This window comes from Bufo gargarizans, chromosome 4 (genome assembly GCF_014858855.1).
Source record: "Bufo gargarizans isolate SCDJY-AF-19 chromosome 4, ASM1485885v1, whole genome shotgun sequence".
Classification (NCBI taxonomy): domain Eukaryota; kingdom Metazoa; phylum Chordata; class Amphibia; order Anura; family Bufonidae; genus Bufo; species Bufo gargarizans.
This window is the reverse complement of record NC_058083.1, coordinates 418,670,346-418,682,759: the sequence shown is the minus strand read 5'-3', so window position 1 is coordinate 418,682,759 and position 12,414 is coordinate 418,670,346. Positions and strand designations below refer to the sequence as shown.

The following is a 12,414-nucleotide window of genomic DNA, read 5'->3' as shown; positions in this document are numbered from 1 at the left end:
CATTAAACCTCATCAGCACAGTGCACAGTTCAGGTTAGCCATGTGCGATGCCATTAGCAAAGCATTGCTTTGATAAAAACTTACCTTAGGGACAGCATTTCTAGCACAGTTCTGATAGATATAGACATCGGATGTCAGGTAGTCACTAGCGTGATGTAATTATAATGTAATTACTTTCTCCAGTGTAAAATGTAACCTTTACTGATGATCATTAAAAATCACCCAATTTGTGCCCATAAAAAGCAACTGACGATGAGGCTGGGTGGGACAAGGAACGGAAAAAACGAGATTTTTGTATAACTTACCAGTAAAATCTCTTTCTCGCTCTTTCCTTGGGGGACACAGCACCCACCCATTCATTTGTTTTTCTCTACACGGTTTCCGAGTTTGTGTTACCCGTTGGGTAGTTGGCTTGTTGGTTCCACTTTTGGACTTTGCCTTTTTTCACTACTTGGACACGCAACTGGCAGTCTCTCTCTCCAGGCTGAGGGTATAGCTGTGGAGGAGGGGCTTAACAGTTCTTACTTAGTGTCACGCCTCCTATGGAGATGAGCTATACCCAAGGTCTTCTGTGTCCCCCAAGGAAAGAGCGAGAAAGAGATTTTACTGGTAAGTTATACAAAAATCTCGTTTTCTCGCCCAGTTTCCTTGGGGGACACAGAAGACCTTGGGATGTTCAAAAGCAGTCCAAAAGGGGAGGGACCACAGCACCAAGGCGAAGCACCCGAAGGCATCCAGGAACCGCCGCCCGCACACCCAGGCGGGCCAAGGCAGCATCCGCAGAAGCCAGAGTAAGCCCCCTGCAGAACTCGGTAAGGCGTGCAAGGAAGACCAGTGGCCGCCTTGCCCAAATGCATGGCCGAAGCCCAATGCCTCCGGCCCAGGAGGCACCGACCGCTCTGGTGAAATGAATGGTGACATCAAAAGGCAGACCCCTGCCCCTGGTGCGGCAACCTCAGCAATAGCCAAACTGATAAAGCTGAGAAAAGCCATCCCGGAGGCAGTCAACCCTAAGCATGGACCGCCTGGAAACACAAGAGACCGAACGTCGACAAGAGTCGGAGATCTCCAACCAAAACTGCAAAGCCCAAACAACATATAGGCAAACACCACCTTCAGAAGGAAGGAAGACATGGGATGTAGAACAGCCCTGACCTGGGGAAAGACAGAAGGCTCGGAACAAGAAGGGCCGCCATTCAGGTACCCGTCCGAGACACGACGGCTACGGAAACAACCGTACAGGACAGAGAAGGTAGAGAGAACTTCTGTAACGGCTCCAAGGGAAGGATCGGAGCGCCGAGAACTCAGCATGCAGCTCCCAGGGCGGTACCGGAGGACAGTACAGAGGAACCAAAGAGCCACTCCGAGGAAGAAGGTCTGGACAGGCCCCGAGGGCCGGGGAACGCTGGAAGAGGAAGGACAGCGCCGACACTTGACACTTCAAGCAAAAGAGTCCCAGTCCCAGGTCCAGGCCGGACTGGAGAAAGACAGAACCATGGGGGGGGGGGAGAAGGGCAGAGTGGGGAATGCCCAGCTACCCACAGACACCCAGACAAAAAAAACCTAAGTCCAACGACAGATCCTGGACGAAACACAGCCAGGAGCGAACAGTAGCGAGCCCGCTGGAGTCACCTGGGCAAGCTGGTAAAAACCCAATGTGACCAGGCGCAGACCAGTAACACGGGCAGAAGGGTCGGCAAAACTGGTCCCGTCGGCCTCCGAGCAACGTTGTCCCGTATCCACACGGAGTGGGGGAGCAGAAGGACAGACGGAAGGGAACCGAAGGGTCCGCCCAGCAGCCGCCAGATGCCAGGACAAGACAGGCTAAAGTCCATGCTGATGTAGCCATCACAGGAAGACTATCTACAGTCCTGGTGTGGGAGATCTAAGGACGATCTGGACCGAAGGGCAGTCCCCCCAAGTTACCAGAAGGTAAGTCTACAACAGGACCATAGCCTAGAATGGAAAGCGCAATCTGCACCCAGCGGGAGGACAGAACGCGGTAGACCCAGCAAGAGGCACACAGCTAATACAGCCAGTGTGAACAAGGGAGACAGTACGAGACCAAAGGAACACCGGAACCATCCACATGAACAACCATGCTCCCCCCAGAGGGGAGGACAGTGAAGGAACAGCCTCTGAAGCCTGGCCGGGGCAGAAGCCACATCGGAGTGATCTGTACCGAACGGGGAGCCAAACAGAGCCGGCGAGACAAGGTAGTCGAGTCAGAGGCCGGCATCACACCCTCCAACCGAAAGGAGGAGTGGGCAGCAGGGAAGCCATAGGACAGCCCAAAAGCAGAACCCTGCTACACTGTGAGACGCCCGGTTCATCGCCTCGCAGAAGGCAAATACCCTGAAGAACCCAAGGTGGAGGTCCTCCGGACCTGGGTAATCGAGCATCCAAGAGAAGTTGGGTGATCTTCCCGAGAAGAGTGGCCCGAACCTGGTAGCAGATCAGACCGAAGCGTAGAGGGCGCCAAGAGGAAGGACTCATACCACACTGCATCCGAAGAGGAGGAAATGGTAGTAGGCGAAGGAACCATAGTCCCGACAGAGCCAACGAAGAATCCGAGGGGCGCTGCAGACAACAGCACGCATCTAGGAACCACGAACACTTCCCGGGGGGGAAGGGCCAACGAAATGAATGAGTACCACCCAGCTCGGTGCAGTAGAGAGCATAGAGCCCTCCGGGTCAGGTGGACAGAACGATCTCTGTAGAGACGAGTGCAAGGCTTGCGGCAAGTAACCCAAGAGAACAAAGGGATGTCGCAGGAAGGAGGGGAGGCATACGTACGAGCAGCCCCGTAAGCAGTGAGAAGGCCAACCCACCTACGGGAGGAGAAGGCATAAACGGCCCAAACAACGCACAAGAACGGCCGCTCCCTGCAAAAAAGCCACTCAGAGAAGAGGGCCAGCCACAGAGTGCCCCAGCATCTATGGAAGTGCAAAGTGCAACCTGAAAGGGAGTTATGCACAAGCCTAGCATGGCACGCGATGGAACGTAAGCAGTCCGCCCCGAAAGGGGGGAATGTACCTGGCAAACTGCAGTCGGCAAGAGTGCAAAGGCCCACCCCAAAAAGGGGATGACGCCTAAGGCCGTACCTACTCCAGAGACATAGGACATACCATATAATCCAGCAGGAGGTCCACCTAGTGAAAGGGGGACATGCACAGGGTGATCCTAGCATTAAGAGAGCGTGCAATAATTCCCCCAACACCGAACTTTGTGAGAGTGCAACCACTCCGCCAACGAAGGGGACATGTACAAGTCCAGCACAGCACGTACAAGGACAGCCGTGAATCTCATGAGCGTGCAAAAGTCCGCCCATGGAATGGGGTGGTCACGCACAAGGCCAGCACCGAATCCAATGGGAGTGCAAGCGTTCCACCCATGTTAGAGGCCATGCTCATGGCCAGCAACGTATCCGGCTAGAGTGCAGTATGCCGCCCGGAAAAAAAGGGGGGGGGGGCAGCATCTCATCCAGGGAGAGTGAGAGCACCCTGCCATGTACGGGAATCATGCACATAGCCAGCAACGTACTGGCGAGAGACAAACACAGTCAGTGAGAAAGTGTGTATGTCGCCTGAGGAAGGGAGGCATGCCCATGGCCGGCAGCGAATCCAGTGAGAGTGCGTACACCGCCCACGGAAGAGGGGCCATGCATATGGCCGACAGCGGATCCAGCGAGAGTGCAAGCACCCCGCCATGGAAGGGGTTCATGCACATGGCCAGCAACGCACCGGCGAGAGAACAACCACAGACAGAGGGAGTGTATGTATGCCGCCTGAGGGAAGGAGGCGCGCCCAAGGCCGGCAGCGAATCCAATGAGAGTGCAGCATACCACCTATGGAAGGGGGTCATGCCCATGGCCAGCCGCGAATCCAGTGAAAGTGCAGCGTTCCGCCTATGGAAGCGTGTCGTGCACCTGGCCAGTACCGCATCCGGTGAGAGTGCAGATTTCCGCCTAAGACAAAGGGGGGACATGCACATGATCGGCAACAAAACCAGTGAGAGTATAGCGTTCCGCCAATGGAAGGGGGTCACGCAAATGGTCGACCGCGAATCCAGCGAGAGTGCTGCGTTCCGCCAATGGAAGGGGGACGTGCACATGGCCAGTACCGAATCCGGTGAGGGTGCAGTATTCCGCCTATGGAAGGGGGTCACGCACACGGCCGGCAGCGAATCCAGTGAGAATGCAGCGTTCCGCCTATGGAAGGGGGACGTGCACATGGCCAGCACCGTATCCGGTGAGAGTGCAGTATTCCGCCTATGGAAGGGGGTCACGCACACGGCTGGCAGCGAATCCAGTGAGAGTGCAGCGTTCCGCCTATGGAAGGGGGTCGCGCACATGGCCAGCACCGTATCCGGAGAAACTGCAGCAATCCGCCTAAGAAGGTGGGTCATACACAGGGCCAGCCCGCAGCCAGGGAGAGTGCAGTATCCCGCCTAGGAGGGGGGGGGGGGTCATACCCATGGCAGGCACCATACCTGGAGAGGGTGACGAATGCTGCCTACAGAACTGACCGCATGCACTTGGCCCGCGCTGCATCCCGGGAGAGGGCAAGAAACCGCCTAAAAGGGGAAATGCACCTGGCAGCGACGCAGGCTGGGAGCGCGAAACCATGCCGCCTATGGAAGGGGGGCATGCAGACAGGCAGCACTACTGCGATGAGGCTGCAGCGTCCTGCGCAGCCCACAAGAATCTGTTAGACATCTGTTTATTCATTATTATTTCATATTTTATCTATTTCTTTATTTTATTTTTTATTTATTTATTTTTTATTTTATTATTATTATTTTTTTTATTTTTTTATTTTTTTAAACAGCCTCTCTGAGGCTAAAGGGGAACCACCAAATAGGGGCACAGATTCTCTTGAGGCAAGAAAAAAAAGGGGTGGCCAATCATACAGGCCCATTGGGAGCCGGCCTGCACCCAAAGTGTTAACAGGGAGCCGGCCTGGGGGCCGGCGCTGCGATCCACTGGGGCGGAGGAAGCCCCAGGCGGGAAGAATTCGCGCCGGGAGAAGTACCCGCCCCCTCCAACAAAGGCCAGAATTTCGCGGCCTAGTAGGCCGTAAAGCCGGGGGCCTAAATTTGTGCGGCGCCCGGCCGACCGGGGCCGCATAGTATTATATACCGCCGGGACTGAGGCGGAGCGGCGCATTAAACCGGCCGCGGGAGGCCACCCCGCAGGCCGGAAGAGTCAGGGGCCCAAATGGAGTGCCGGAATTGCGGCCCCGCAGGTCATTGCGGCGCCCGGCCGCACCGGACTGTCCATGCCGGCCGGAGGCGAGGTCTGTCAGGAGCGGGCCCCCAGGCCCTGAGCAACGCTCCGGTAAGGAGATGGGGGGACCCTGAGATCGGGTGCCCGCGCAGTATTACATACCGGCGGGACATCAAAAGATAAAGGGGGACAGCAGCTGCCTGTCCTATGGGGGCCAGGGGGGGGGGGGGGGGGGGGGGGGAAGCAGGGAGCAGATTGCCGCCCTGCGACACCCCAGGGGCCAGCCTAGATCCAGCAGTGGAAGGGTTAAGGTTTGTCCAGGGATTCGAACTCATGACCTCTGCCATCAGAGGCAAGGCATTCACCCTCACAGCTATGAAAGCTGTTCAGAGAGGCACAGTATGGGGGTCAGGCCCGCAGGAGACCGGGGGGTGGTGGTGGTGGTGGTGGTGGAAAGGGGGGGGGGGGGGACGTAGGGCTGGAGAAGCCAATCTCTCACCATAGCCGTCTTCACCCTCGGTCCATTCCAGCAGGGTCGCCCCTTCAGCTACTGGCACCGTAGTGGCAGGACGCTGGAAGAGGGGCTTGGCGTGCGGGCGACCCTTGCGCTGGCGGGATACAGGGGAGCTGGGCTGCCCTGGTCCTCCTTGCCTTCTGTGGGGGAGGCAGCAGTGCGGGTGACCGGCACTGGCGCAGCTCGACCCCGGGAGAAACAGAGAGGTCTAGTGCGTCTCTGTTGTCCCTGATGATCTGGAACAAAAAGAAAAGAAAAAGTAAAAATCAAAAATTAAACAAGGAGAAAAGAGCCCTGCAGAGCAGGGAGTGTCTTGCCTCCTTGGACACTAAGCAAAAAACTGGCAGTCTCTCTCTCCAGGCTGAGGGTATAGCTGTGGAGGAGGGGCTTAACAGTTCTTACTTAGTGTCACGCCTCCTATGGAGATGAGCTATACCCAAGGTCTTCTGTGTCCCCCAAGGAAACTGGGCGAGAAATCTCACCATCACACTTGCCCTATCAAACTACAAGCCCTGCCCAGCAAAACGGAATGGTCGCCCCGATCCTGTGTCAGGAACCTCCTGGTAGGCCCTATAGGTCCCTGACAAGCGATAGACACTGCCACCCGAGAAGAGACCTAATATGACTACAGTCGAACAGTAATGTCATTGGTCAATGCATGTATCAGAAAATAATAAAAAGTTACAACATAAATAATCACACATAATACACATATGCTCCCAAATAAACTAGTGGCCTCCAAGTTTGATTACCAGTGGTAAAAAAGGAGCACATACCATATGTCCCAGGAATGCGTTTCTCTGAACCGTCCTCTGGGGTCAGTTCATCAGGGGACCACATATAAACATAACAAATCCACAAAGGAGACAATACAAAAATGGAGGCAATAATATGTGTGCAAATCAGATTAAACTATTGTAATAATGCCCATCTGATAAAGGCAAATCTCATGGCAAAAAGAATAACAATTCCCACACATTTGGGACCAAATATATAATGCCTCTGCATCGCACACCCAATGTCCACAATGCTGATATTAAGAAGCCCCTTTTAAAGCATACTGCAGACCAGTTAAATACTGATAGTAATAATATGGCTTTATAAATACAATTGGAATAACAGCAGGAAAGGCTAATCAAAGTAACGATCGATGTAGCAGCGAGGGCAGAATATGGTCATACTTCCCTGAAGAAATGCCAGGCCTGGGGAGGGTATGATAATTAGCTCGTTCTGGGTCAGCACAGGAACATTGGTGGTGCAGTGGTGGCCATCTAGATGGAAAGTCCGGTATCTGTCCATACCTACATGCAGTCAGCGTCGCTCTAAAAACCGTAAGTCACATGACTGGAAGTAGACGCATGGTAGAACGCAAATACAGAAAGTGAATTGCAGATTTACTGGTAATACAGGAGGAAGGACAAAGAAACCATTGGGCATAAATGTATGGTACAGCCACTGTACCCTACTAATACAAGAGGATTGTTTGACTATTGAAAATTAATATTTTACCATAAACAAGTGTCACTTCATACCAGCTGATAGGACGGGGAGGTAAATTAGGGGGAAGGTTACTATCCCACATATTATAAGGTATATATTGGGTGCACCATTTGATTATGAGTAGCACCCTACCTCACCCATAGATTAAAAAAAAATAACAATAGATGGACTAGTCCAAAAAAGTCATTATTTAAATAAAACACGCAAAATCAATATATTCATTAAGGCCACAAGGGGTGATAGTATTCAACCTATATGTCCATCTGGCCTTTTTCATTTCAAAATGGTGTCGAGATCTCCACCTCTAATGCCTGTCCTAATTGTCTCTAACACGCAAAATGTCAGCACTCCGACATCACCGTTCTGTTTCAAAGTCACATGTCTGGAGATAGGGTTAGCATAAGAACGGGTATAGTATACCCTGTGTCCACCAGAATCTGAAAACAGACCCTCCATCGATAAATTGACAAGCTATACAATGGCTGCAGCGAAAGGTACCAGTCTGTCTATTGGTCAGCAATGTCTCTTTTTTTATTCTGAAAGTGGCTATGAACCAAGAAGCCAGTTGTGCCCACGTCTATACATATTTGCTGTAAAATCTGGAATTAATACCGAGATATCTGGATCAGTTTTCAGAAGTGACCAATATTTTTCAAGTATATGTCTCACTTCCTGTGCCAAGGAATCAAAAGTTCCAATAGGTATAGTTTTATCCTCTTGTTGTCTGCTTTTGGGGGGGGTTAATAGCCTTGGTTCTGTTGCATTTCCGTGCAAATTTCCATGCTCTATTTAATACTTTTCTTGGGTATCCTTTTTCTCGAAATCTCTGATATAGAATGGTACCCCTCTTTCTCAAAATCCTTATCCCTTGTACAGTTCCTCCATATTCTGAGAAACAATCAGATAGGTGGGGGTTCTACCACTAGGACCCCAACAATCATGAGAAAGGGGGCCCCATACCCCCCCAAGGAGACAGCCTCAAAGGCAGGTCAAAAGTGTGCCACCACTCCATTCATTTCTATGGGAGCACCGGAGATGGTCGAGCGCTGTACTCGGCCATCTCTGGAGCTCTACCAGAAATAAATGAATGAAGTGGCAATACACTTTTCTGACCAGTCTCTCCATCCATTTCATGGGGGCTCCATGGGGTATCTTGTGGAGTGGGGATATATTTGTTATAACCAGAATACCCCTTAAAGGCAGTGTTCACTGGGAAAAATAAATATGCCAACCAACACCAGAGTGCAGCAAAACTTTCCTCAGATGCAGATTACACCGTTAAAAACGACACTAGACCAAATAATTCACTGAAAGTGGACTATATTAAGACAGTAGGTAAAGGGCAGAATGCTGCAGTTAGTGACTGACGTGTTGTCACTTCTGGGATGGACGTCAGTATTTTTACAGTACTAACATGCCGAACCCCTAAGGCAGTTAAGGCGAACCTTTTACAGACCGAGTGCCCAAACTGTAACCCAAAAGCCACTTATTTATTGCAAAGTGCCAACACGGCATTTTAACCTGAATTCCAATATAGTATATGTTCCATGTACTTTATCATTTAGGTATAATAGCCTGCCTACATTCCATGCTCAGTCTGTGCTGTTCATAGTGCGCCCCGTGCTAATGAGGGCAGGAAAAGTCAAGGGCATATTGGCACACCACAGACTTTTTCCAGGTTGCGGGTGCCCACAGAGAGGGTTCTGAGTGCCGCCTCTGGCACCTGTGCCATAGGTTGGCCATCACTGCCCTAAGGGCACACTAGCACTGTGAGAGAGGTGAGTCCAATGAGACTTGCTGTCCTCGTCCTACCCCCCCATGACTGGTTTCTTTTCTGCTGTGCATAGGAAAGAAACCTGTTAGTCATTGTCAGCAGGCGGGTACATCGAGCCTCATCGGACTCATCTCCCGCAGTACAGGTGCGCTTTGTCATGTCAGCAAGTACCGATTGCCAGCTCAGAAGTGGCAGACCGCTGAAATCAGGGGGTTTGTCACTACAATATGCTGCCCTCAGAGAGAAGAGGTGACAGGTTCCCTTCAAAGAGATATTCTCATCACAGACACTTATATCCCCAGTTCCAATTGGTGTTGCAGATGCAGTAAACAGAGATGGACACGTATGCATTTCTCATTCCATTCACGTCTATGGTTTTTCCAAAAATAGCTGAGCAATATATTTAATTTCAGCATAGACCTCAACCATGGACAGTGAAGCCCAGGCTGATATCACCACGTTCTGGGTAGAGATGCCCCAGTGGGTAACATCTGACAAGTCCTGGAAGGAAACATACCGTGAACTCTTTAAATCAGGAGCACGTTCTCAAATCCACATAAAATTCCCACTGTACTAGGTTCCCCATAGCCTTAAAACTGCACCATAGTTTTGGAGGTTCCCCTGATTTCCCCATTTAGTATCTATCAAGATGACATTTTCTATAATTCTCATAACAAATGTAATTACATCTAACCTATTCAGTTTTACATCAGGCTTACTTACTTGAGGCACATTGCTGTTTACCCAATTTGCATTAGGTAGTATGTCATCCCATAAAATGAGACATCTTGCAAGAGTCTAAAATGGAAAAACATAAAATTGAATGTAGAAAGCTTACACACACTAAAAATAAAATTATTAAACATGGTGCTATACTGTCTATTAATGATTAGCATGCAAGATACAGTACTACTTGAATGAGTAGGTAATAAATGCAGAGGGTTTCCGGGAATTAAATACTAAGGACCTTAGGCAGCAGCCTCTCCATAGTACTGTAAACCAAGCACAGCGCCATAGACTGTATAGTGGCTGTACTTGGTATTGCAGTTCAATCCCAGGCTCGAATAGGACTGAGTTGGAGAAATGACGTGACCGATAGATGTGATGTCAAAGGCCGATCAGCATGGGTGCATGGTGTCAGACTCCCACTGATCTGATACTGATGACCTGTCCTGAGAAGAGGTCATCAATATTTAACTCCTGGAAAACCCCTTTAATTCTAAACCCATTTCAGCAGAATAAATATGAGGAAACATTCCATACCCTTAATAAAAGGAACTCTGGCTTAACAAAGTCAAGAAGATACATAGTATCTGGAGCTCGAAGCCAATCGGCAATGGACCTATGAAGACAACAGAAATTCCTAAGAGTTAGAAAGCAAAAAATAAATAAATATATATATATATAAATCTACAAGCTAAGCTTTGTCAAACTGTGAGGTGGGACTTCATCTCAACATCATATTTACTGGTCACAGAAATAAAAAATGTCTATACATGTGACAGAAGTACAATACTGTGAAAATTTTTATTTTTGCACCTACCGTAAAACCCTTTTCTGGTTTAAGTCATTGAGGGACACTGCGTATACACCAAGCTACTACTAGGAGGCCGATATTAGAAATAAAAAAAACGTGGCTCCGTCCAGGTGGGCTATACCCCCTCCACAGAATATCAGTTTGTACAGATAGCAGTAGGAGAGAGAAAACAATGCTAAAACCTACAATGTCCTGTACCTAGAAGAGAGAATAGAACAGCAGTCTGGGGACAGGAACACAAAAAAAAAAAAAAGGAGAAAGAATTTGATGAGAAAGGGATTTTATAATAAGTACAAAAATCTATTTTCTCGTTAAAATATCTGGGCGACAGAGCACCGTGGGAAATCCAAAAGCAGTCCCAGAGGGAGGGAAGAGAACAGTCATGTGAATGGTTTAGCGCATATCTACTAGCAGAACAAATGACCCAAACAGGCATTGACAGAGGCCACAGAATGAATATGATAGAAAGGGAAAAAGGTTCAGATAATTGTGGGAGACCACAAAGAGACCTCAATGACAAGCCGTTAGAGAAGAAATTCACACACAAGGGGGAACCAAGGAAAAAAGCTCCAACCCCCTGCTGGAGAGAAATAAAAACCAACCTGGAGTAAAAGGAACACGACAAGAAACTGCCTTTCGCGAGAACAGAGAATCAGTGGATGATAGTTCCTGTCCTACAGCAGGATAGAAATATGAGACGGGCTACTTTCACACTTGCGTTTTCTTTACAGATCTGTCATGGATCGGCAAAAACGCTTCCGTTACAATAATACAACCGCATGCATCCGTCATGAACGGATCCGGTTGTATTAGGTCTTCTATAGCCATGACGGATCAGTCTTGAACACCAATGAAAGTCAATGGGAGACGGATCCGTTTTCTATTGTGCCAGGGAAAACGGATCCGTCTCTGTTGACTTACATTGTGTCCCAGGACAGATCCGTTTGGCTCCGCTTCGTCAGGCGGACAACAAAACGCTGCAGGCAGGTTTTGGTGTCCGCCTCCAGAGCGTAATGGTGACTGAACGGAGGCATACTGATGCATTCTGAGCTGATCCTTTTCCATTCAGAATGCACTAGGGCAAAACTGATCCGTTTTGGACCGCTTGTGAGAGCCCTGAACAGATCTCGCAAACGGAAAGCCAAAACGGCAGTGTGAAAGTAGCCTTAGAAAGGGAGGGCCAATCTAGGAAGGAGATGCGGAAAGGCAAAGTCAGAAAGAAACATTAGCTGCCCAAAGCACCTGTGAACCAAGGGGAAGAGGGACATGTACAAGCAGAAAATGTGAATAAGGGTTACCCAAACGCTTGAAAGAACAAGTGCCTCCTTGAGAACCAGGTGGAGAGGAGTCTGCAAGAACGAGGTTCCCGCTGAGGAAACAGTAAGTGGAGCACTACAGAAAGACATCCGTTGAAAAAACCGCAGACACGGACAAGAAAAGGCATTTCTATTATAGTGTCGGCCATGTGCGGTCCGCAAAATGCAGAACACACATGACCGGTGTCAGTGTTTTGCGGATCGGCAATTTGCAGACCGCAAAGCCGTTGCGGACGTGTAAATGGACCCTTAATTGTAAGGCACAAGAAAACACGTGGCTGCTGGAAGTTTCAGGGAAAAAAAAAAAGTTGACTGGGAGCCTCCTATCAAAGAGAGGACTAGGGGAAGTTTGAGTGGAAAGGAGAAGACTTTGGACACCCAAAGGAGGAACAATCCCTGTACAGCAAGAAAAAAAAAACTGTCCAATGTAAACCCAAGAACAGAGTCCTTCTACAAGCTGGAGCAAGAAGCTCTCATGTAATAAGACCAGATCCTGATGAGAGGGGGGAAATCAGCAAATCACCCTAGGAGGGAAGGAAGATTATG

General features: G+C 49.7%; 1 protein-coding gene across 1 annotated transcript in view; it reads right to left on the bottom strand.

Moving 5' to 3' along the window:
* The window catches only part of ANAPC1 (anaphase promoting complex subunit 1), a 170,184-nt gene that overhangs the window by 37,688 nt on the left and 120,082 nt on the right, over window positions 1–12,414 (bottom strand). The window contains exons 32-33 of the mRNA XM_044292098.1: window positions 10,279–10,357; window positions 9,739–9,813 (exon numbers count right to left, since the gene is read on the bottom strand). Coding sequence (XP_044148033.1) covers window positions 9,739–9,813; window positions 10,279–10,357 — 154 coding nt within the window. The remainder of the gene's footprint in view (window positions 1–9,738; window positions 9,814–10,278; window positions 10,358–12,414) is intronic.